This window comes from Centroberyx gerrardi, chromosome 4, assembly GCF_048128805.1.
Source record: "Centroberyx gerrardi isolate f3 chromosome 4, fCenGer3.hap1.cur.20231027, whole genome shotgun sequence".
NCBI lineage: Eukaryota > Metazoa > Chordata > Actinopteri > Beryciformes > Berycidae > Centroberyx > Centroberyx gerrardi.
The window spans coordinates 22,544,119-22,570,100 of record NC_136000.1 but is presented as its reverse complement, the minus strand read 5'-3'; the positions used below and the strand labels follow the sequence as shown (position 1 = coordinate 22,570,100).

Sequence of the window (25,982 nt, the reverse complement as noted above, 5' to 3'; positions counted from 1 at the left end):
ATTATTTAAAAAATTAATACTTAATAAACAGTAATGTAATATGCTTCAATTACTTAAAAATGAATTTATCATATCAATCAGAAGACATTTGACTTTTTTCCTAAAAAAAAACAAAATGATAAAATGCTGGTTTAGCTTATAGGAACTTGAAGGACCATTTTAAACACAAATAAAAATCCAAATAACGGCAATAAAGTCAAATGAGTCTCAAATAAACTAGCCTGCATCCACTTACTCAGTCAGCAACATGAATATAGCGCTCGCCCTTTAGGGGAAAATGAAACATCAGTGATGACAGACGAGAGCCACGGTGGTCACGATAATAAATATTAGTGGTGGTGTCATAACCGTTATTGTTTTTTTACGTGATGATATATAGTAACACCGGTTACTGACCAATCCCTACACTGAACCCCTATCTGATGACTGATTGTATATTTCTCTGGATAACATGGATGACAGCATCAGCTAAATGCCTAAAATGTACAATTTCAATCTATGCATGTGTACATGTGTCTATACATCTCTGTGGCAGCCTTTCTATATACATCAGTGGTGGCTGTGTGTACGTGTGCCTGCTTGTACGTTCCCTCCCGTCTCACCAGTAGTCTCCTCCGGCCATACACTTCTCGTAGATGGGCCCGTCCAGCTCCTTGGCGTCGGGGAAGATGGTCTCGTGGTGGATGATGATGGTCTTGATGATCTCGTTGACGTGGGCCTGGCAGGACACCTGGTCCTGGCTGTCCGGTGTGGGCATGAGCGTGGGACCGAAGCAGATGGCCAGGTTGTACGGGTCCATCATGTTCTCGTCGCTGTACTGGGACAGGCTGGAGACGAGGGGGAAAGACGGAGAACAGGGTGAGGAAGGAGGAGAGAGGGAGAAGACGTATAAAAGGCAGAGAGTAAGGAATGAGAGTGAACATGAGAGACACTGGCAGTATTTCACACAAAGCATGACTGACAGCAGCCGATGCTCATAACATCCTCATAAGCGTGACCTAAGATCACCGTTTCGGGACTTGGCACACAGAGTATGACATTTCATTAACACCTCTGCACTGTATGTAGAGGGAGCGAGCCTTATAAAGCTAAATGCATGACAGATTTACTGGTTGGCGTCCATAAACTTACTGGTTGAGGAAGGCGAAGAGGTAGCGCATGACGATGAGGACTGATCTGGGTACAGTCAGGAGGATCTTACGGATGTACAGCGCTCTCTCATACAGGTTCTCTATTCCTACAGAGAAAAAGGAGGGAAGGTAAGATGATATGTCCTATAATAACCTATTTATGTTTTCAATAAGTATGCATTCAGTGTAACACATTTTGTCACTGGTTTTGTGTGTGTGCACATGTGTGGATGCCAGTGGATCAGAGTTGCCACCCTCCTGTCAGGGAATAGAATGACATGCAGGGTCTATTTCTGTCCATAAACCTCTAAAATTTGTCAATCGTGCCACCTTGCAGCACTGCATATTTTAAAAAAAAACTCATCCATCTGATGGCGCTCACTCATTGATAATCACCACACCAAGTCCCCGGGATATAAATAGAAGAACATATTAAAGCCGAGCCAATTACTTATCAGACTTACTGTAAGTCTCTGAGGGAGCGGCAAAGATTTACGAATGCTGTAATATGGAAGTGTGTGTGTGTGTGTGCATTTGTGCATGCATGTGTGTATTCAACTGGTAGAGGGCACAGGGAGTGTGATAACTAGGTGATAGTGACCTCCGCCTCAGCTTGTGTTCCTGTGCTGTCACCACAGAGGAAGAGGAAGAGGAAGAGGAAGTCAGCACTCATCATTACCACCTGACAACAAGGACACCAAGTGGCTCATCCTGCTCTAAATGAAAACAATATCTCTGTAAAGCGGTTTTCTCCCTATCTCTGTTCTCTCTTGGTCTTTTACTCCCTTTTTCTGCTATGCAGAGTCAAGGATAATAGCAACAAAAGACTAACTTTCTCGCCAAACTTGTTCTCCACAGGATCATTATTATAAGGGAAACAAAACATTTCAAGTCTTTTTTTCAGATATTGTGCACTATCAACATGCTGAAGAGTGACAATCTGTAGGTCTTTCATGCCTATCGCATTTGTTCCGCTGTACAATTTGAACCAGCCCGTTTTATTTAGCTGAGCTAGGGCTGTGCTGGCTGCTAAAAATAGCCCTGTCACCCTCCAACCACTTTGTGCCATCTGGGATTTGGGCTTCTGGGGATACTTGTGATGTATTCCTTCTTACATGAGTACCTAACTAGGTTTCTGCACGGCTCCTGAGCACTTCAGAAGCTGCTATTTAAAGATCTACCCCAACGCACACTCATACATCACCCACACACACACACACACATGATATCCCTACTGCAAATCCCAAAGTGAAAGACATCACTTGCAAATGCACAAGAGAGTCGAGCTGCAGTTCGCTGCTCTGGCAAAAACACAGTCAACTGATAGCAGTGTAACTATGATTGACCCATTTGCTGGACATTTAAATGGGAAGGCGATCCTCTAGCTGGTCTGAGCTGCGCCATGTGAAATAAGCAGAGGGTTTTTAATATGGAGCGCGCTGGGCAGACAGCCCGCACTGCAATCACTGGTATGTTGAGCTGGGGAATGTAAACAGGGAATCCCCATCACTCATCCTGCACAAATGTGTAAACGTCCACCCGGGAAGCACACACACACACACACTTTGTACATTCACAACCACACAAGAGTGTCTGAATTTGACATTTGCACATGTATGTGTATGTGTGTGTAATATGTGTGCGTACACTCAGGCATTCACACTCACACACATACACACTTAAAGCCCCACAAGGCATTACGGCACACATCGTGTCCATGTGACTCGGTGCCCGTTCTATTGTTCTTTAACAGAGCCTCAAAGCCCCCCTACATTACATCTTATAAGATCAGACAGAGCCACACAAAGAGCTAACTGAACTGTGTGAGACGGCCTCACAGTAGAAGGACAATGTGTCCATCTATGCTTGTGAGGTTTCCACTGTAGATGTACAGTAGCTCTGGGTGTAAAGGCTGGTCAGCGCTGTGCCGTTTTAACATTCCACCACCACACTGTCAGCGTGGTCAGCTTTGTGTCGCTTACAACAGATAATACCCTTCTCAGTACTGAGCCAAATACCACAAAGTAGTATTCACACGCAGACAGTCAGAGACAACGGTAACTCAGACCCATTCTGTTGATGAAAACACCACAGACGGATAATTATAATCTTTTGTCCTGTATTGTTTTTGATAAGGAACACACAGAATGTGATTACAGCTAAACTAATGACTCTACTTTATCTAGAAGACACCACATCAACGACACTTACATGGCTCACAGAGCATCTGCATTCAAGAATATGAGTCACAATGAATGAGCTCCCAGTGAAAAAGGATTCAGAAACGACTTGAGCTAGTGCTTCAAAAACAGAATAAAAAGCCTCCAGGAGAACATTAGCAAGGAACCACCAACTCAATCACCAGACATCTTCACTTGTTAAAAATCAAGTACAGATTCTGTACAGCCCCACGGTGCATTCTTGGTGATGTCATACTGTATAGTTCTTTCTGAATGCGAGAAGAGGATTGTGGGAGTTGAGTGAAAATTTGCAGCTAAGGTGTGAATATTTATAATTTCACAAAAGTAAAAAATTTAGTTCCTTTTATAAATTAGATTCTGCTTCATAAAGAACTGACATGATATCTAGAAAATTATAAGTGCTATACAATGTAAGATAAGGCAGGAAAACACTTTGTGATTATGTGATGTGTTTGTCATAATCTGTCAGAGAGATGCAGTCAGATTAAAACCACCTCACTGATGTCAAGCCAGTTGAAAGACAAGATATAGATGTGTATGTGCTTACTGATGCAGGACAGCAGGTCATTGAACCTCTCTTTGGGGAAAAGGGGGTTCTCCAGACCCCGGAAGTAAAGTTTGAGAACGCCGGCCACCGAGTTGATGTCGTGATTATTCTCATCGTCCGTCAGAGGGTCGTTTCCTAAAACACAGACAGGTCAGTTTACAGGATTTTACGTGAAATATTCCTTGTGCGATATTGATATTGGCTAAATATGATCAATGTAGCATGTCAAAATTAGTTTTTCATTGTACCAGACATTTGGGTCTCCAAAGTATGATGATTATATGGCAAAAGCAAATCAGAAATAAGATGATGTATTGATTCGGGCCATACTGTGTGGCTATTAGATTGCTTAACAGACATACAGTACCTCTCTCAAATGAGTTCTTGATGTCATTGACTTCCAGCTGGGATCCAGATACACGGAATATTCCTTGATGTTGGAGGCCTGGGGAGAGAAAGAGAAAGAGAGAGGGTGAGGGAAATAAAAGGAGAAAGAAGAACACAGACAGACAACCAACATGTGCATACGTCCGCTGTGACAGAACCCCCCACTCAGCGAATAAAGCCTACTTCAGCTGGAACTAAAAGGCACATCCTGTTCGTTAAGCCCCTTCACTTTTCTAATTAAGGATAATTAATGAGTGAGGGAGACCGCAATCAAGTTTTACTAAAGTGTCCTCCAGCTGGGATCAGGATTTAATAAGGGGAGAGGTCAAGGGTCAGGAAGGAGCATAATTAGTCTGCCGTTTGTCTCCTTTTAGCTTTCTCTCTCCACAGCAGGAGACGGCCGCTCGCTAAGACGCAGCGGCCGACCCTGCAAGCCCCGAGACGTCACCGTTGTCGTGCCTTTAAACGCTCAAAGCCATCCTCTGAGAGTTTTTATTTAAGTGGTTCACACCGATATTCAAACCCATCGCGGGGTCCTGTGCCAGGCTAAGCTGTCTGTCCGTCTCACTGTGCGTCTGGGACGCTGGGTGGGAATGGCTGGCCGACCCAAGGCTGCTGTAAACAGGATGGAATCTGCATAGACTTTCCCATGACTGTGACCGAAATGGAACAAATTGCAACGGCGACATGAAAAAAAAATGTACACGCCCAAACAATTAGCACTTGGAAATTGCGGGGAGCGTCACTCTTGACTGAACTTGGATGAAGCCGGAAATTAAGCAGGTTGTAATCAGTTTATGAGTTTTTCAGAGAGAAAATTAATCAGCATTTAAACAGCTTTTTGGGCCGCTGCAACTTGGTGTCTGCAAGAGGAAATATAAGGCAGCCGTAGATTTTTGACAGTTTAAAGTACAAAAAACATCCTGCACTGTAAAATAACCAGGGACATCCAACTCACCGTACAAATTTATGAAACGAATACAGCTTTCCACCACGCGGGGGATCGCTTGTCCAGAGTCCTTTGAAGGTGAAGGAAACAACCCAAATGTCAGATCATGTATAATTTTACCTTTTCATTACATGCACACGAACAGGTCAATGTGATGTTACTAGTATATTTACATGAGCATGCACAAGTGAACTTAGTAGGTTTAGATACAAAGTGAGGGTTACTACACTGAGATCCTACTCAGACAGACTGTGTTGACTCTGCCAGCTGCTTGATTGTTCACACCCAGTCTCCCATAATGACTCAGTGATTTTAGGAGAAAATCTACAGAAATTACTTATTGGCCACAATAACAAGCGTGTACAAGCTTGATATCCAGCACATTTCAATTGGTCTCTGGTGGTACTAAAAATACTCTGTCTTGTTATGAGAAACAATCTTGTGTGCCCCATGAGCCTTGCTAAGTGATGAGAACTTATGTAAAGAGCCACACACTCAATATGGAGTTGAGGGCAAGGGTGGTGAGATGAGAGGAGAGGCGCCGTCACCTTAAGAGAGAAAACACATTCCTCTCACACACTTAGACGCGCACAAGATCTGGATTCTGCTCTTCATGTTTTGCCTCAATGCCAGCTGCTCCTGCAGCTCAGTGCTGGAAAGGGACTCAGTACATGCTTTTAATGATACAGTGGATCTGTTTACAGCCCTCAGGGGGAACACACATGGTCCAAACACAGCAACCATGCCAGAAATCGACTATGTACCAAAGGAGTGGAGCTGTGACGGGCTGAGGCACGGGTCTGGTGCTGCAGGATTATGTAATACTATCACACTGGATATGTGAGACTGGGGGTGACTGTTTTGGATTAGTTGAATTCAATATAAATTTTGATGTTGGAAGTGTTTCATGCTGGGAATTTTCCAAACACAAACCAAAATAAAATGAAACAATGTGCCAATCCAGCGTAAGAACTTGCTCATACAGTTTTAGGTATGCTGATAAGATGATAACTTTCTATGAGAACTTCAGATTTTCAGTTGAGCCATTCAGTCTGTCTGAGTCCGCTCACAGAATTCAGTTGGTGATTAAAAGACATAAACACATGCCATTACAAACAGGCAGTGGTAGCGTTGTTAGAGGCAGGGCATGCAGGCAGATAAAGGAAATAAGCGTAGGCAAGCAGCATGAGGCCCCGCTAAGACGGTCTCTACCTGATGTCGGGCATGTGAGTTCCGTCGTCCACGGCTAGAAAGAAGGGTTGCAAGAGGCGGAGAGAGAGAGAGAGAGAGAGAGACAGAGAGAGAGAGAGAGAGAGAGAGACAGAGACAGAGAGAGAGAGAGAAGCAAGACCCAGATTAGGACCAGAGCAGCTGCCCACCAAAGCTTACTAAGGGCCACACCCTCATTCCCCTCTGTGCTGGCATCAGACTCAAAGGAAACAGTGGGAACAAGACGGGACAGGGCTGGACCGGACAGGGTCACCAGTGAGAGGCAGCGAGGAGGCTGGAGGAGGGAGGCGGCACCCCTTATCAGTCTGCCAACCATTCACTGACTGTCATCTATCCTGCTGTTTTCACTGACCGCTGCGCTCACTCTGAACAAAGGAGGGTAAGGGAGTAAAGAGAGGAAAGAGGGGGAGAGAGAGAGAGAGAGAGAGAGAGAGAGAGAGAGAGAGAGAGAGAGAGAGAGAGAGAGAGAAAAGAATATCTCTGCCAGAGCCACGCAGCTCAGTGATGCCATGTCAGCAGTGGCTGACGGGGACAAACCTTTATCCCTCCAGCCCCCCTTCCTCTCCTCCTGCAGCCCTCCTGGATGCCTTCTGTCAGTGCCACCCCCCCAAGTTAGAGGATCCCAAGGTGCAGGCCAGAGCTCACTGACTCATGGGTAAGGTCTCCAAAATCCATCTTAGCACAAAGATGCTGTTGCCTTTTTATTGCCTTTGTATTGCAACTAAATGCTAAAAAGATATATCAAGATGCTAAGATGCTTTGGGGGAACCCACCCAAACAGCCAGAAAGCCAGAGCAAGACAGAGAAGAGATAGAAAGAATCAACGTGTCGAGAGGCCAGACTGGTAATCAGTACCTTGATAAATGACTCCATATTGCCATTAAATAACCTAACATTAAAAACAGAGCGGGGTCTAGCCCGCCGGGTGCCAGTGTGGGGTTTGAGCGGCAAGTTCGGAGGCCTAGAATACAGAGAATGCATTATAACAAGTCTCAAACAATTCATTTTCCCTTTAGAAATTGGTTTGTTTCCCCAAAAACCCTTAATGTCCCAAAACCCTAACCCCTTCAATAAAGAAAGAGAAGCTGCCTAGACTTTAAACCCCATTTTTGTCTCTGATTCATGACACTGCTGCAACTTGTATTAAAGTTAGATGTACTTTTGATATCCTGCCTTTTCATTTTCCACAAAATATCATAGGTCAGTGAAATATCAGACCCGCTGGGAGTATCGTGTGTCAGCGTCCACCTCATGACAGGTCCCTGCGGGAGTGGTCAGTTGTAGGTTCTGTGAGTATAATAGTGTGTGTGTGTGTGTGTGTGTGTGTGTGTACAATGCAATTAGGCTTTTCACGACAGGCACCTGTGGGGTTATGATACAAAAAGAATCCCCACCTTTGGTCCCCTCTACTGCTTTATCACAATGACAGACAGAACCGTTCTGCTGGAAAGTCCTTGATATGTCTTGAAATATCTGATCAAATATGAATAAAACTATACAGTAAAAACCTGTGCTATTTTGTTCATTAGTCACACCATTGGGGATTATAAAGTATCCTCCCTTGCTATTTTTCAAATGACGCAAAAGTTTAAAAAGCATCTCTGCCATCTGCTCAGCCAATTTGCTCCTATCTGGTAGCATTTCTAACTTGAAACTAACACATTTCATTTTCATGCAAAGTAGACTATTTCATGCAAAGTAGGCTATTACATGTCTCCTCTCTAGCCCTGTGAGGAAGTTTTAAGGTCCCTCTTTCCCCCCCTCTCACTCTCTTGCAGTGTGTTACAGGCCTGACAGACTTTACTCTTGGGGCAGGAAAGGACAATAACCGCACCACACCACGCCAGGCTGGGCATATGGTAAAACACAACATAAAAACACAATGCGGGGGCGGGCACATCTGCTCGGCGCTCTACAGGGACTCTTATCTGACAGCAGACTCAAGCTATGGATTCTTCTGCTTTCATGGTCATAGAGGATTTTTCACATGAGAATTTCCTGCGGCGAACTCTCCCTTCCTTGACGAGCTGAGAGGTCTCACAAAAGTTACTCCCACTGTTTGGAATAAAAGTCATTGGATGTGTATTCTCCAGTATGCGCACGAACGTGTCTTGAAGTGAGTGGAGGCACAGGCAGCTATGTGTTTCTGTGTGTGTGTGTGTGTGTGTGTGTGTGTGTGTGTGGGGAAGTATTTTACCTTGTGGTCATGTAGTCAGCTCTGTGACCTGTAGGAGAAGAGACAGAAAGGAGATGTGGGGGGAGGTCAGATGTGCGGACATGCCAGGACCCGTCTCTGAGGTCCCTGCGGTGCATTGTGCATACGCCTAGTCAAGCATTTGAAGCCTGCCATCTGTCTGCAACTACTGGCCTCTTCGGCAGCACAAACAAACCCCTACACACACACACTCACACACACATATACTCACATATAATAAATAAACACCTCATAGCTTGCACAGAAACTTGTACAATTGTTGCGTAGGCGACACTTTACTCACATGACAGTTATAGTACAAACAAACATCTACCAGACACACAGTTATGCGTTTACTACTGATGCGGACATGGACACACACACTCATCATTATAGGAACACACACTGAGCTACAAGTCAGGACAAGACAAAGTAATGACAAAGATTAAGCACAAAATAGCCCCCAAATAGTTTTGGACAACAGGAGAAGTTTTAAATGTGTGGCCATCTGTTCACATGAGCAGGATCTGACCTGTCTTTGTGTCTGAGTGACTCATACTGTACTACTGTGATTGAGGACCATTGTAGAGGACGCAGAAGACGAGACTTTTCTCCTCATTAGCACGCAGCTCCATTACTTATTAAGCAGGCAGGTTCGCTGAGACCACCAAGCCTGCTGCCTGTATTCATCCAGCTCTGATTAGAACAATAGCTGACAGATACTCTCTGTGTTGACAGTAGATTAGCTGGGGCCTTGAGGAGATCCCACCAATGTAGAACAAGGAGAGCCCGCCGTAATAACCATGGCCTGCTAATGCTTGGGAGTCCATTAAGTTAGCGGCAAATCAATCACTAAGACGGATAATACAACTTCGCAATCCCCCTCAGCTCTGGCTTTCCTGGCTAAAGCCCAGATTACCATCTAGGAACTTTGGCTGGTGGAAAAAAGTATGGAAACAAAGCTAATTTTACCATGAGTAGTGTTTCGTAGGACTGTAGAAAATTATAAAATCAATGTTCACCTTTCATTTTAGTAATGTTGGCTATTTGGACACCAATTAACCAGCCAATCCAAGGAAATTATAGGCGATAACTAGGCTAATTTGTCTTTGAGTATGACTGGAGGAAGGTGATGGCGTTTGTTGGGTGTGAGAGTGGGAAAGATGGAGGCTGTTGAGGGAAGTAAAAGACAGGTTAAGTATAGGGACGGGGTGCTGATGATCGTCACTGTACCTTCACCAAGTGTCCTCTTCAGCAAGTCATGTTTGGCCTGCAGTTTGGAGATGAGATTACTGCCCTCCAGAAACTCCCGGAATTTCTGTGGAGAATTGAGAGTAATTACACGGCGGCCCTGATGAGCCAGCCAGATCGCCCGCTCTTAAGACAGCAATCTGCGATAAGGCAGCCAAGGGCAGAGGACACGCTGAGAGCCTTTTTAAAGCCTTTATCAGACCATGTCCATCTTTAGAATGGAATAGGATAGAGGTTAGCCTCACAGAGTGGAAATATTTTTGGAGAGCTTTGCTTCTGCAAGCTGATCATTTCAAAAGAGGCATTGTGAGGTTTTTAAGTCGAACAAAATTCACATGCACAGACTCAGCATTTTAAAGTTGGGACAAAAGGCTTGTGTTCAGATTCTCCGATTCATTCTAGGGATTTTTGTAACAACCACTAACCGGGGGAATATAATCAGACAAAAGCAACCAGCCATATTCACTTCTTTTATAATGCTGCAGTGTGGAAGGCTCACTGAGGCATCAAAGAGGGTGTGTGAGAGAGATTTGTGGGGGTTTATACATATATTCTTTTACAGAAAAAAAAAAAAAAATCCCACAACAACAATATCTCTGAAGCCCATGTCCCTTTCCGGACGCCCACCCATATCCACCAGCATCCTCATCCCTCTCAACAACCCTTCTCTTCAGCACAACTCCTCTCTAGTAGTTTTTAACACTCCACTCACCATGAAGTAGAACTGCTCCGTCTCCTGCTGGTTGGCCCTCCTCTTGGCAATGCTGGGCTTGCTGAGGTAAGTCTCCGACACGGTGGACTTGACCGACTCGGTGGAGCGGCTGTGGTGGAAACACTCGGACACGTCGTAGTCCTCGATGGTCACCATGTCCTGGATGGTGGTCAGGGTGGCCTCTGATGTCTTTTTGATCTGGGGACACGGGGAAGGAGGAAGACGAGGAAGAAGAGTGGGTTAGAGCGATATCAGACTTCTATCAGACAATCCTGAAAATAATGTGTGCTATGTGGCGATTTAACCATTCAGCAGCTTTGCAAGTTTATTTTAACTGGCTTATTGGCTCCTCCCTCGCCGTTTAAAAGCGGCCCTCACCCGCGTCCACACCTGAAAATGTTCTTGTAATGGCAGAATCGATGAAGCGAGCGAGTAAACTTGTTAAACTAGCAAACATGCTACCTGCCTCTTCACTTGTAACTGTAGGACATGTAACCTTCAGCAGGAGAAAGTTCTGTCAAAGCGAGACTGGTAACCGGTGACACTTGTCTGTAGGTACGGTTAGCTTAGCTGTTAGCATTAATGCACGGTGCTTTGCAAAGTTTGTCCTTGGCAGGCCACCGTAGAGCAGTGGCCATGCTGTGTGTTATTTACAAATGTGTTGCGCTTTCTGTCACCCTCTAGTGGTCAGAAAGTTTAGCTTATTGCGGCTTTAAGAGAACGGAACGACTGTGTTGTTACTTATTTTGTAGCAAAGCACAGACCTGCCTGCCCAAGAGTTTTGTAGTCTCATCACTATCAGGATGCTACCATTACAGCGTACTCAGTGGCTTGTATGATGACACTCCCTAAAACCTCTCTCTATCCCACGACACTCTGAAAAATTCAGGCATTTTCTGACAGCCTCACCTTCCGCGCTCTCGCTGTGAAAACTCCACCAGCCCTTGAACATGACTCCCAGCCAAAGCAATCAATTTGCATGCACTCAAAGGGGCTAGAGGTGGACAGTGTGGGGTGGAGATGGTACATTCAGTCGCAGGCTTTTAAGATTCATTTCCATAACCGCCTCTTCCCTGTCAACCGGAGTGCTTCTCCAGGAGCTTATAAACGTCAGGACTTGGCCATGCGTGCCCCATCACTTACAGCGAAACAAGATGTTCAGCTAGCAAAACGCTGGAGGCCACAACTGTTTCCAGCTTCTAGACAACAGAGGACTGTCAAACAAATAGGATAATGTGAAAATAGGATAATGTGAAAAAGCCTATAAATTAAAAACAATTTTGAGTATACAGATGTGATGGTGATCAATTTGGGAGAGAGAGGAGAGAGAGAGAGAGAAAGAATTCAAAGAAGTTAAAGGGGCCCTATTATAAGAATTCAAGATTTCAAGATTTTTATACATATATGATGAAAGATGTTTAGCAGTCATTGTTACAATTTTATTTTGAGTGATTAAATTTAAAGTTATTGGCATTTTTAAAAATCCATCCTTTTTTACAGGCAGTTTCTGACCAATTCCAGTCAACGCATCACAACTGGTCTTGACTGGCACTCCTCACTAAGCAATTACTAAAATCCTTTTAATCAGGCAAATTAGCAGCATTTGAACTGGCAACACCCCCTGCAATGCCTCCACTCAGCAGGTTTTCCTTATCTGAATTAGAGTCTGTCAATCATGGTCCACTATTATTAGGTCTTAGTCTTCAAATTCATTCAATACATATCCTTTTAACTAAACTACATTTATTTGCAAAACAAAACAGAATAATATGGGGCCTTTAAGGCAGATAGTAGGGAGGTAAACCGAGGGATAGAGAGAGAGAGAGAGACAATAAGATAAACGAAGAGGGAAACAGAGAAGGAGGAAGAGAAACAGAGACAGCTAGTGACTGACTGTTGAGTGTGAGCATGAGTCACTGATGTGGAAAAGCTGCAGGGAAAGAGGCCCAGTTGTGCAGAAACACCAACTACCATTTCTCAGGATTCGGTAAAATGCTCCTCAGCATTCAGCAGAGACACTCGGCGAGGAAGACCGAGCACTGTGACCATCACAAGTCAAAACTCTGTGTACTTTCAAAGGGGGGGGGGGGGGGGGGGGGGGGGGGGGGGGGGTTGGGGGGGCACCGCAGGTCACTGGGGCCCTGAGTGACACGCAGCTTGAATTCCCCCTAATTAGTCTTAATGGTCAGGAGTACCCCACTCAAAGGTAGTGACCCCATTTCTCATTTATAAAGTGAGTATGACCTGAAAAAACAAAGGCAGATTCCTCATGTAACTGTTATACACACTGAGACTGAGAGTGGATTACAGCTTGTTTTTCCAACTGCTTGACCTGTGACTCATTTGGCCTTTGAAACACCTGAATAGCAAGGTGGAATTCAACCAAGGGGGAATCTCTTTCATGTGTTACTGTGATGGATTACGGCGCTGAAAAGCCTGCCTCTGCACACAATGTGGATGTAGTTACAGTGTCATTCATCTTGCCGTGAAGCAAAAACACATTGCAGGTTACAACACGGCTAATGGCAGTGTACGAAAGGAAACTGGGGATTCTGAGATGATAAAACTTCACAAAAAACATCATCCTTTCTTGTGACGACAGTCTGGGATTGACAGTTGGTGATCAAAGGAGTGATTTTCTGCAGCAGAACGAAAAAAAGGACCCGCTCTCTTCGGTGCAGAGAGAAAAGGTAATGAAATAAAATGATACAGTGGTGATGCTTGATTCCTCTCTTGCACGATTTTGGTAAACAAAAACACAACAAAAAAGAGGGCCAGGCAGCATCTAATTGACCCTGGCAACATCACTTTACATGTATGCACAGTATTTTTGCCCTTGGTAGGTTCCCTAGATAGGTAACTAACTGCAACATAATTAATATAACAAGTAGTGAGTGTGTTTGGTGTCCCTCTCCCTCTGTCCCTGGCAGCCTCTCCTGGGCGGCCTGTGGAGGTGAGAGGCCCAGCTGTTATCATATGGAGAGGACTCATGCATGCGAAAGAATCGCTCCCAATGAAGAAGCTGTTGAGAGTGTATCCATTATTCAGCAGACTACTAGTTACCAGTGTTCACTGTTGGGCTCAATTACAACAGGGCTTTTAGTGAGACTCGGTGGATATGCCCACTACTCCCTGCAGCTGCACAGAGCCTGGGGGAAGTCTCCGGGATTGAGCAAACTTTACTGCTTAGTTTTAATAATAATAAAGCTTTTCCTATGGTGCTATATGGATAGATAAAACTTATGACTAGTGCACCTATAGTGGGAGCTAAGTCTATATCCAGCTACTGTGCATACTATGGTCATTCTGTAGGAAAAGCAGGGCAGAAATAAGAAATAAGTTCTGTACTGTCAAAATTGAAAATGATTCTGCACTCCACACTTCAAAACCTGTGTTATTCTGCATGGCAGTGCAACATCAGTACGGGTTATTTCAGCATGAAACCAACACATATCATCTCATCTCATCTCATCTCAGAAGGCAGGCTGCTGTCCATAGCTTTCAACAGACCCTGTAGTGAGTGTGTAATCTGCTGATCAACCCACTATGTGCACACATACACACACACACACACACACACACACACACAAATGCACGCTTTGATGTGCCTCCCTGAAATTTATCTGAGGAAAAACAAACACACTCCCTACAAAGGAGATGGTATTAGATTGCCAGGGTTTAGTGTGAAATGCCTTGAGAATAACCATTAGGTTTACTTGTATATCTTGTGAGAATGAGCGCGGAGAAGAAAAATCGCTCTGTGTGAGCTATGTTTCATACAAATCTCAGAGGCAAACAAGATCTAAATGACCAGATTATTAAATCTGAAAAAAAAAACAGAAGAACCACATTGACTGACTGAGGAGCTGAAATGAACGATGTCCTCTGAGAGATATGGAAGAGAGCTTTTTTAATGAAAAAACATATTCCATAGTAATTTCTGCTGCAGAGGCACAAAGCACTGCCACAAAGCAGGGCCACGCTGGTCCCCCCCCCCTCAGTGAGAGTGAGATCCAGAGCCCCCCCCCCCCCCCCCCACACACATCCCAACCCACCCTCTGATGCAGAATAAATTATTCAGCAGTGTTTTCTTTCACCATTTCACAGGAGTCAAAGGGGTTTGAGGAAACAGCTGCACTTCTATTAAGCGCTGCCCCGCAGCTTTTCCTGGCCAGATGAAGACCGGCTCTCTCTCGCTCTCTTGTACATGTTACAGTTGTGCTCGTAGGTCTTCGCAGCCTTTCGAAAGTCCATTTTTTCAAGGATGTATCTGGCACACTGTGCCCAGGAAGAGAGGCCATCTGCTGACGCTAACACAAGGCAGCAGCGCCCTCCAATTCTGACCCACCAGGACATCCGCTTCAGAGAGGCAGGCAGACAAGGACATGAAGCACCAGATCTTTTCATCATACCCCTACATGCACACACACACACACACACACACACACAGGGGTGCGTGTCAGTGTGCCCAGTCGCTGTCATACAGACTGCAGGCAGTGTGAACTGTGAAGGCACCAGCTGGGCGCAGACCGGCCCGGATACACAACACAACACAACACAACACAACACACAGTGGGCTTAGCCTGTGTAACCAGCGCACTTAAATGAGTCCAAAGATACTGCTATTTATCATCTTTGAAATATTGTAGATGTATTTCAGTACGTTTCGCTAAGGTGTCTACAGCGTGATCAAAAGGGATCTGAAGTCGCAGAGGATGTAGGGGAAGTTGAGTGACACGTTCCCCTGCTGTATTTCCGTTAGTCTTTGTACCGTGATAAAAGAAAGTATATGATGTGTGATGGGAGAGAGAGAGAGAGTGTGTGTGTGTGTGTGTGTGTGTGTGTGTGTGTGTGTGCAAGAGAGAGAGAGAGAGAGCAGTGAGAGCTCATATAGGGGAAGCAGGTCTGATGTGATACAGAAGCCAGCCTGATGGACGTGACTGCACTCCGTGACACAGTGACACACACACACACACACACACATTCCTCCCCACTGGCCTTTTTAAACTTGGGAGTCACTCGGGCATGCCGCAGAGTCAGACAGATTAAAACAATAGAGCCTGGGATACAAGGATGCACCTCCAATGTCAAAACAGAGCAGAGCAGGACAGGTTGTACAAATAAAAGAGAGACAGTGAATTCTACCACTGGGAGCAGAAATTGAAGCTTCACAGAGAGGGTTTGATCGCTACCTGCAGGGTATGAGAGAGGGAAGAGTGTGTGTGTGTGTGTGTGTGTGTGTGTGTGCTTACAAAAACTTTGATTCTTCAAAGATTATCAGCAACTATTTTCCGTTTCACCTTGAATGACTTCTGGCTAAAGTTAACTTTCTTAACTCGGTAGCTTTACGATTGTGCAGCTGCCAGCAGCGTGCAACCAACAAACAAGACGCTTCACTCTCTGGCAGACAATCAAACTGGAGCAGCAGAGAATATTTTTGACGTGGGCGAGTTGCCGCATATCTGAGGTGAGTGTCCCCTCCCCCCAAATAGCTTGTTAATGTGAACGTGTTTGCACTATTTCACCTCTTCGTTCTCGATCTTCAGAGTAGCCAGGCGAGACTGCAGCTGCTGGAACCTCAGTATGAGCTCCCCGTTCACCGGCGGCTGCACCGAGATCTGACACACCTGGAGGGAAGAGGAAACGCTCCGTCAGTGAACGGGAACATGAAATCCCTACGAAATGTGAGGAACAGGGAGCCCACGGAAGCTTTAGCTGAAATGGGATGCAGTCATCAGAATTCCTGCTCAATTACACAGCAAAACCACAATGATTTGCCAGATTTGCCAACCTCACTCTGAATAAAGAGGGCAGAACAATAGCTAGTAAACAGACATGATATCAGAGGTGCGAGCGCCAGCCAAACAGTAAAACTCTTTACACATGTTGAGCTACTTGACTGCAGGGTGAGGAGTGAGACATGATGTGTCATTTGCAGTGCCCTATAAAACTTCATCTGGCAGCACAGACGCAGTAAAACGCTGCAATTAAGGCACTAAAATCAGACCTCATTAAGTTTGAGACTTTTTAAACAACTTCTAATTCACTTCCATGCTGTGCAATGTATGCGCAATATGTGCTGAGCGCACTGGTCCATGGGAAAGAAAACATTGCAAAACTTACAACTTAGAACGTAATCTCTAAATTGCTGCATTATAAAAACGTATTATTTACATTGTCAGTAGGGATGGGACAATATATCGAAATTCAATATATCGCAATGCAAAAATGTGACAATACGTATTGTGGAACAGAAAAATGAATCGCGATATTAGCTCCATTTTATTCTGCTGTAGTAATCACAAATGAGTTATCTTGACCATTACAATTTCACAAGCGCTCCATCCAAATTATATTATTTGCACTTTGTAATGACATTTTTAAATACTTTTTACATTCTAGCAAGCCAATGCCATCGCCATGTCATACTTTGTTTCATTGAGCTTTTATTTGTTACATCATATGGTGGTTGTATCGAATCGTGAACTCCATATTGCGCATCTCTTTTCAGTGTCATTACAAGTTAACAGCAAACAAATTTAAATGTTAACCATATTACGAGCGAATCGGATCATCGTCACGGCTGCGACTGTTATCTGAACTGCGTACCTCGTCTCCCATGTGAGGCTGGAACTCAAATTTGGCCGGCGGGCAGAAGGCGGTGGGGTACATCTCCATGAACCTCTGGCGGTCACTCCGAGGGTCCAGGCTGTCCACGGCGTTCTCGATGATGTCGAGCCCCTCGTGGCGCGACGTCTCCAGGTTGTACTCGGCCGAGAGGTAGGTCCGCAAGGCCCGATTCAGACTGGCGTGGTACCCCAGATCACAGCACTGCGTGGGAACAACAGCATCCACATTGTTTATGATAAAAGAGAAGGAAGATGAGTAGTAATCATTTATGAACCTGTATGAAATTGTCCAGCACCCTACTGACATTATGCAAGTGAAAAGCAATATTCCAGTTGTCTTATGTAATACAGTGTGTTACAGAATGTTATACAGAGGTTAAATGAGGCCTGCTCTTAGTTATTCTACACACATTCCACTACTGAAACATTGTTGGCCATTAACTGAACAGTCCAGTACTTTCTGTGCCAGCAGCCTTGCTTCTGTGTTACACAACCTGAATGTTACCTCCAGGAGCTAATGCTGCTTTTTAATAACTAGGACCTTGGCGAAGGTCTCTCCTGGGAAGACAGACAGATACACACACACCCCCTAGACACTCACAAATACACACACACACACACACACAGACATGGACAGACACCTGAGTGATAGGCAAACATAACATACAGCCAGAAGCCCAGCTACCAGCCTGCTTGTACACTTTCTTTTGGACTATAAAATGTCTCCTTCATCAATAAACAAACGTGTGTGAGCCCGCACGTGTACACACACATACAGTGCACACAGAACACGACCCAACACACACACACACACACACACACACACACACACACACACACCCCAGTGAGATGTGGAGGTTTGTGAGCAAAGCAGAGAGAGGGGTAATTTCAGCGCACAGCATGGCACTGAAGGGAAGTTGCATTTCTCCTCAGCTTCAGTCCTGTCTGGAATACATAACCCCGAACGCTCGCTAAAAAACCTGGCCTTCTCCCGTTTCCCTGGTAACGCCACAGAAAATGGTGCAGTATATTTATTTCTCAAACACAAAATAATAACCCAGGTAGGCCATATTATAAATAAGTCATGTTTATCGGTCTGGTTGTGGAAGGTCAAACAAAGCAATCTGCTGGCAAGGCAGAGCAAAGAGCCGTGAGTGCTGAGTGAACGGACGGATGACCCACAACAAACTAATTCACAAAAAAACTGGGTTTCAGGGACACTTCCACCCCCACTCCCACTCTCCATTCAGCGTCTAGATGGTCTGAGAGCTGTGGAAAAATGACAAACCCGTGACTTACAGTCAAAAACATGCAGTGGAACTGAATATGGTATATGGGCTTTTAATGATGACATGAGGGGAAGAGAAGAGGGAAGAATAGTTTTTCATCACAAAAGCTAATAAGCCGCTCGGCTTTAATTCCGCCCCACTCTGTAATTTCCATCCCACAGTCTGGTGTCCTCACATCTCTCTTATATCAGGCTCTGCTGCTAAACTCATCACTTTCTCCTCGGACTGCGATTTTAAATCTCCTCCGAAGGCCTGTGAAAATACCGCCGGATAGTGAGGGTGCTTCAGCACGGGGAGCGTAAAGAAACATAATAAAAATCTTCTGAGATGTGAAAAACAATCTGAAGCAGCCTGCAGAAAGTTTGACGGTGAAGTGTGTCTTGGCTCGAGGTGTGAATGCCTAAAGTGAGAAGCTCTGTTTATGTAAGAATCTCCTGAGCTCTCCTTGTTCAAAGTGTTTACATTTGCGTCAGATCTCTGGGAATGAAGCAGAGGAGGCAGTTAAGCAAGTTAACAACAGATTACTAATGAGGGGGGGAGAGCGGTCATATTATTGACAGTAAAAACTTTGTTCCCCGGTCTCGGCATAGACAAACAAGCAGAAGATTAAACTTCCTCAGGATAAAGCCGACACAGTCACACGGTTTATACTTACATCAATTAAGTCCGACAAGTCGTGGATGTAGTATTTGAAAACGGAGGAGTTTGTCGCTTCGAGCGTCAGCAGGTACTCGTTCCGCGCTTTGATCGACTTCAGCTTGTTCTCCGAGTACTTGGCTTGACGCTGATGAGAGAATTAGAGGAAAGAATAGAGAGAGAGAGAGAGAGAGAGAGAAGATGAGTTTAATGACTCAAGAATTGCTTTTTTTGACAAGTGATTGTGCTTTCATGTTTCTGCACGCGCTGCGCATCACAGAGCTCAGACGGCAAACAACAGCTTCAATAAATACAACACTGACTGGAGCACAAATAAGTTAACTTCAGTTTAAAACAAAAAAAAAAGCCAAAAAGGGGAAGAAGAACGGAAAAAGAAAAACTTGGGACTAAAAGCGCCTGTCCTTCACCTCAACCAGGATGCCTCTCAGCCATCTATGCTTATTCTACACTTCCTTTCCAAGCAGAAAAGCAGAAGGCTGTTAGTCACCACCCGCTGACCAGTGGGCTCTGACTCACACACAGACACACACACACAAAATCATCCATATTTTAACACTTCCCAAATGCATTCCAGGAAGAGCGTTGTGAAAAAATGCCATTCCCGCGGCCATTAAATCATTTGTCACGGAGATTTAACAGAAAACAGGCCTGTTCTGAGAAATACAAAGCCTGGTAATTTTGGCTGTGACAATGCTTACAGTGTGCTTTCCATCCCGCGGGTCAGCGGGACCTCAGAGCGAAGCCCGGACCACAGAGGCTTGGTCCAGATCACATCCAGTGACCATGAATCCAAGCACATGTGAACGTGTTAGCACTTAAAAGGTTCGGTGGTAATATAGGATTAGATGGTTTCTTGTGCCAAAGAAAAATGCCTAGCGGGAAAATGGCTGGTGTGACTATTCACCGCTAATGGCTCAGGTCCCTTTAAGATTATGGCAATTTACAGAAATCGGATTAACACGGTTTCGGAGATTCTGAACCCCTGGCGTTCTACCTTCTCTTTCATCTTCTCGATCTTCTTGACGGAGCTGCGCCGCTGGTGCTTGTCCTCCATTCGGATGCTGAAGACGGGATCGCCCCTGCCGATCTGCTTCTCCTCTTGCTTCTCGGCCTCCTTCAGCTTGCTCTCGGCGCTGATGCTCTCTGAGTGGTACATGTGGTAGGTCTTCATCACCTGGACACAGACACAAGAGATTTTGAGCGAAAAGAAAAGAGAAAAAGCAATATCTAATCCCCGTTTATCAGCATTTCATTTAGAAGATCAGGGAAAGGCAGTATCCTGAAACTGCCTTGCCTCACTTGCACACTGTTGAGTTACAGGTTAACTTCTGTGAATCTCGAAGACAGACAAAGGTCAGAGGTCAGAGTGATTCTTCTCCACAGCCAGAGTCTGACTCTTTGAACCCACAACTAAGGCTTCCATCCTTTCACCCACCCACTCATCACAGATCGATTCAACTCGTCTCATAACAGGCGGTTCTTCTCTCCCCAAAACCACAAACCAGAGACAGATTCTCTGCAGTCTTTTTCATACGGGGCTCTCATACGACCACAACAGCCACAAATCACTGCAGCTAAATGTGACATGCTGCTTTCATTGCTCTGTGTTTGAAACGAAATTCCACTCAGAGAGCGGAGTTACAGGGTTGCGCTCTGGTTTGAAATGAGGGGTATTAAGAGGAAAGTTGACTGCTCCACCTCAGGCGGGAGGGAAATGTCAGCGCGTCACCGGGGCAGAGAGAGGCTTCAATACACACTGAGCAATCCCTACCTCTAGCACAGGAGGGGGGGAGGAGGGGGGGGTTGTGGGGGGCAGTCTGGGTAGGGACATCAGGTAGTGGCAGACTGAGTGCCTAAACCACTTACACAGCCTTGCACGTCTGCCTTTGAAGTCCACACCGGTGATCCATGAGAATTAACAACACGCTGAAAAAAAACATAAGGGTTTCAAAGAGTTCTGACTTAGGTGGTATTTAGGTTTTGCTTCGACTTTTCTTTTTGAAGAATGAATAAATACATAGCTATGAGGAGTTCATGCCAAAAGGGGGACTTCTGGGATGTGAGCATCAACTTGTTTTTTTTAATTTTTTTTATTCTATGTTTTTGTTCCTAAATGGTTCTGGTTTGAAACATGCAATAGTTCTGCATTGCACCTACGTGGCTCTCTCTCAATTTAGTTTTTTTGTAGTCTATCATTCTTAAATATATGTAAATATGCCTTATTGTAAGGCCCATAATGGCACAGTTGGAAAGTGTGTCTTACCCTTCTGGCCCCCCTGTCATCACACTGTGGCCACTTAGTGAGAAGGAACGGCAGCATACTGGCAAATGCATTACCTTGATGTCGAACTGCTGATTACAACTACTTCCTAAGGTTTGACTCATTGTCGTCGGAAGGGGATGGAGGGAGCGTTACTCACACTCCGTGACTCCATTAGGCAGTGACTCAAACAGCAGGTACACCGCAGAACACAAACAATGAGTTCATCAAGGGTCGAGAGACAGGAGAGGTTATAAAACTCTTTCTAGCACTTGGCTCTGAGTGGAGTAAGGAGAATGGAAGACGGACGGACATCTGGGGGCTCTAAGGACGGCACTGATGAATCACTGGCTGTGGGAATTAGGACAAATATCCAGGCAAATCCATGACACACACATTTGAGTCATGGCTTAGAGAACTCACTGACCCTCGCAGACACATAAAAATGATATATACGGTATTCTTACAGCTGCACTGGACAAGGCCTTATCAGCCTACATCAGAAGTGGGGCTGCAATGGAGAAGAGCGTCCCATCCCTGTTCTGTGTGCTGACATCATGCAGGAGGGGAGGAGAGGAGAGGAGAGGAGAGGAGAGGAGAGGAGAGGAGAGGAGCGGAGAGGAGAGGAGAGGAGAGGTTTGCCCTGTCCCTGATAGCCTAAAGGATAAGAGCTACAGTCTTACTCTCCTGGTGCAATTCATCCGTCCTGCCATCTCCAGCTAGGAATTGTCTTTAAACCCTTTCATATGTGCGACCCAACATGGAAAAACAGGCACACTGTGGGAGATGTTTTGTTTGTTTGCTTGTTTTTCATCTTTGAGTTCAGAGCTTTCAAATAGTATATTACATAGCCATAACAGGGTCAATAAATTATTTTGTTTGAGTTATTAATTACTGAATCAAGAGTTAATTTTGATCAGACTTCTTCTAATGTAAAACCGGTCTCCTGTAAAGTTAAATGAGCCTGGGTTCATAGCAGCTGGTCAAAAGTACTGAACTAAGAACATGGGCGAAGGAATACAGCAACACAGAGAACCAGCGGTTTAATCTAGGATGAACAAACTCCAGCAAATTACAGTTCCACAACCTGTATATGCAGTACATTTGTCTGCACGAAACCTCAGATTCAGTAAAAATACAGACTCACCCATCTCAAAATCTAAACATCGTTCCACCAAAATGGGTTATTTCTGTGCGAGTGGAACAACAGAGCAAAACTCTATTTGTTTTGAGCCCGTTGCCTTTGGTGGGGTTTGGCGTAACTGGGACCAGTGGAGAGATGGGTGACTGACCTTGGGCCCGGCACTCCTCACTTACTGGTCTGGAGTCCGCCGCTGTTGTGTTTACTTTGCTGCTCCTTTTAGAGGGACATATTTAGAGATGGACCAGACCTGTTATTTCACTGGCGGTGGCCTACATAGGGCCTGTGGCTTTCTGATGCAATAGTCACACTGTGTGTGTGTGTGTGTGTGTGTGTGTGTCCTCCCACAGGGGCTAAACCAGGTCAAATCTGGAGTGTGGACTGCGGTGAGAGGATGACACACATCGAGTTGGAGTAACACGTGTTGTGTGTTGTGCGCAGCCATCGACAGGACGTGTGATCGCTGTAATTCTTCTATAGCAAGTAACTGGAGACTCTATAGGCAAGCCGAACTCCTTTTCACCCCGTCTCTTGGGACGGCACAGTTACCGCTGCGGCTCATGTCTCCATCTATCATCTATATCCCAGACTATCAATGCTGTGATCACAACATGATATCTGTGTTGAGGTTTCCCATCTGATTCTGAATTGATTCTGTGAATTTAGACTGATTAGTAAACCAGCGCAGTGCCATTGATTGTCAATGAGGAGCAGCATGATTAGCTGATTACACACACACCAGGTCGCCATTGTAAATAAGAATTTGTTCTTAATGACTTGCCTGGTTAAATAAAGGTTAAATAAAAAACACACACACACACACACACACACACACACACACACACACACACTACAGCTGCATTATTAGACTTGGGGAAGGGTTTGGGAAGAGGCTGAGTTATACTTGGTAAACACTACAATACTTTTTGACTCAATGAGCCATCACGTCTGTTTGTCTCGCCCATAACTATTGTTACTATTACTGCTATACTAAGAAGCAAATCATAATGCCTGCTTATTGTTTGCTGAGGTTGATGCCAGTGAGTGACCTAGAGTGGGTTGTATGAACTGGAAGATAGTATAAACTATATAGCAGGTGAAATATGCTATATGCAATAAAATTAATCCTTGATTTCATCCAATCTCTCTACCTCAGAACACACTGACATGTAATTAAACTGTTCAACTGCATGCGTGAGGCATGAAACTAAGCTAGTGGGCTACCAGGGCTGATTGCAGCAATTAAGGCTGTGGAATTAACTATTGATGTGTGATCTAAGTACCTCGCTCCACCAAGGTCAGTGATACTCACAGACAACTACATACAGCAAAGGCATGTACAGAACAGAGCACAGGGAGATGAAAGGGCCTTCGTAGAAATGTGCAGGTCATACTGCAAAAGTTTTATTCAGCAGCTAAAGTCTGCAGTAATTCTGGTGTGAAGATACAAAGGTCTGCAGCCATGTTAAAAGTGCTATGTTTACCATTTTGTGTTTCTCAATATTAAAATGTTAATCGTAGCACCTTTAAGTTGCAGATGTATGCAGGAGACAAATCTGGCCTGCAGGGTCAAGGGAATTCAGGCTGCTATAATTAGTTAGTAGTTAGTTATCTGGGTGCTATAAACCACAGTAAAGAACATTACTTGAGTGCATCAGTATAACAGTCATTACTACTTACTGTGTAAAGCTCATTTAGGACCTTCATTAAGTCTTCCTGGAGTTGAAAGGTTATTTCTTTGCTCTGAAAAAGAAACACAGGAGAAAAAACACATAAGCCAAATACAGCAGATAACTAATTTGACACAGTAGAATACTTGAAAAGAGTTTTTTCCAAACAAGTAGTATACACTTTGAAAATTAGCTTAGTGTCACAATGGCTTTCAAATCGAATAGGGCTACAGTTTCAGGGTCCATATGCTGAACACATTATCTGGCTACCAAGCTCGATGTGAGAGATCTTCCCAAAACTTAACTTAATCATCTGTCAGCCACAAGACTGACTCAGTAACACTATCAGACACTCGCCCACTTTAATGCATCCTACAGTGTGGGATACAATTTAACAGTTATGCCATGATGGAAGGACAGAGATGCTTTTACTATTAATTTTACTGTACAGCTCTCATATTTCTTTCATACCAACTCACATATCACATGTTTATGAGATTATGAGTCATGACAATGAATTTTTAAACTCCTCTCCCCTGCAGTTGATACCATGTGCTACCTGGATGATGTTACAGCCTTGGCCTGCACTCCCAAGTCTTCCTCTAACCCAATTATTCACAGACTAATCTCATTCTGGGAGCCGTTCCCAGCAAAAGGCTGTCAGGTCCTGACAGGGTCTCCCACCACCTAGGGTTGGCCAGAGGGCTTTACTTCTGATCAAGAACTAGAGTGCATTACAGACTGCTTAATAATGCCATGTTAGACAAGTACCTACTAAACCTAGTGTACTCACATCTATGATTGCTTAAGTGAATTATGTTTGTCTTACAACACTGTTCTGTGAAGTGGTGTTAATCATGGGGTACAGATAAGAGATAAGTCTTTTTTTTTAGTTGGGGAAAATATGTTTATTGTTTATTGATAAGGATCCCCATTAGCTGTGCACAAGGGTGTCAGCTACTCTTTCTGGGGTCCCACTAAAACACAATATACATCCAAAACACAAAGTTTAAAACCAGGATACAATAACATAAAAAATAGGACCACTTTTTCATAGGCCACAGCACGAAAGACAAGTACACATATTAATAAGATAAGTCACATGTGTACAGTAAACAATGAGTCTTACATATCAAAAGGCTAAGGACAAGCTCAAACAAACAAAAGTGTGAGTGAAATACATATGCATGGATAACAGTCTGACCAATTCATTGGCTGCACTGTTCCAACAACTGGGGTGGACAGCACCAGCTTTTCAAAAAAAGTGTTAAACATGGCTAATATGTATTTTGTGGATCCAAAGCCATGTTGTTGATAATTAGTGTCCAGTGCATTCACAAAAGAAAGCCGTTTTTGAACAGAAAGCTGTTTCCCACTTTGATAATGCATGTACACTTTATTAGGAACACCTTAGTAATACTGTGTAGGTATCAGCTTTCAGCTCAGTGTCAACCGGCTACCAAAGTGACATCCGCCTCAAGGTTCGACGTGTTGTGCATTCTGAGGCGCTTTTCTGCTCACCACATTTGTAAAGAGTGGTTATCTGAGAGTTACTGAAGCCTTTCTGGCAGCTCGAACCAGTCTGGCCATTCTCCTCTGACCTCTCATCAACAAGGCGTTTCTGTCCGCAGAACTGCCGCTCACTAAAAAGTTTTTTGTTTTTCACACCATTCTGTGTAAACTCTAGAGACTGTTGTGCATGAAAATCCCAGGAGATCCCAGTTTCAGAAATACT

General features: G+C 44.5%; 1 protein-coding gene across 4 annotated transcripts in view; it reads right to left on the bottom strand.

The window, feature by feature from the left end:
• The window catches only part of srgap1a (SLIT-ROBO Rho GTPase activating protein 1a), a 56,037-nt gene that overhangs the window by 16,961 nt on the left and 13,094 nt on the right, over positions 1-25,982 (bottom strand). For 3 of the 4 annotated variants that reach the window (XM_078282944.1, XM_078282942.1, XM_078282943.1), the window contains exons 3-16: positions 24,258-24,320; positions 20,171-20,350; positions 19,175-19,303; positions 17,211-17,432; positions 16,127-16,228; positions 10,602-10,799; positions 9,872-9,956; positions 8,642-8,669; positions 7,300-7,405; positions 5,224-5,284; positions 4,246-4,323; positions 3,879-4,013; positions 1,132-1,237; positions 603-827 (exon numbers count right to left, since the gene is read on the bottom strand). In XM_078282944.1, coding sequence (XP_078139070.1) covers positions 603-827; positions 1,132-1,237; positions 3,879-4,013; positions 4,246-4,323; positions 5,224-5,284; positions 7,300-7,405; positions 8,642-8,669; positions 9,872-9,956; positions 10,602-10,799; positions 16,127-16,228; positions 17,211-17,432; positions 19,175-19,303; positions 20,171-20,350; positions 24,258-24,320 — 1,718 coding nt within the window. Of the gene's footprint in view, positions 1-602; positions 828-1,131; positions 1,238-3,878; positions 4,014-4,245; positions 4,324-5,223; positions 5,285-6,426; positions 6,461-7,299; positions 7,406-8,641; positions 8,670-9,871; positions 9,957-10,601; positions 10,800-16,126; positions 16,229-17,210; positions 17,433-19,174; positions 19,304-20,170; positions 20,351-24,257; positions 24,321-25,982 lie in introns of all 4 variants that reach the window. The other variant, XM_078282945.1, reaches the window with a different exon arrangement.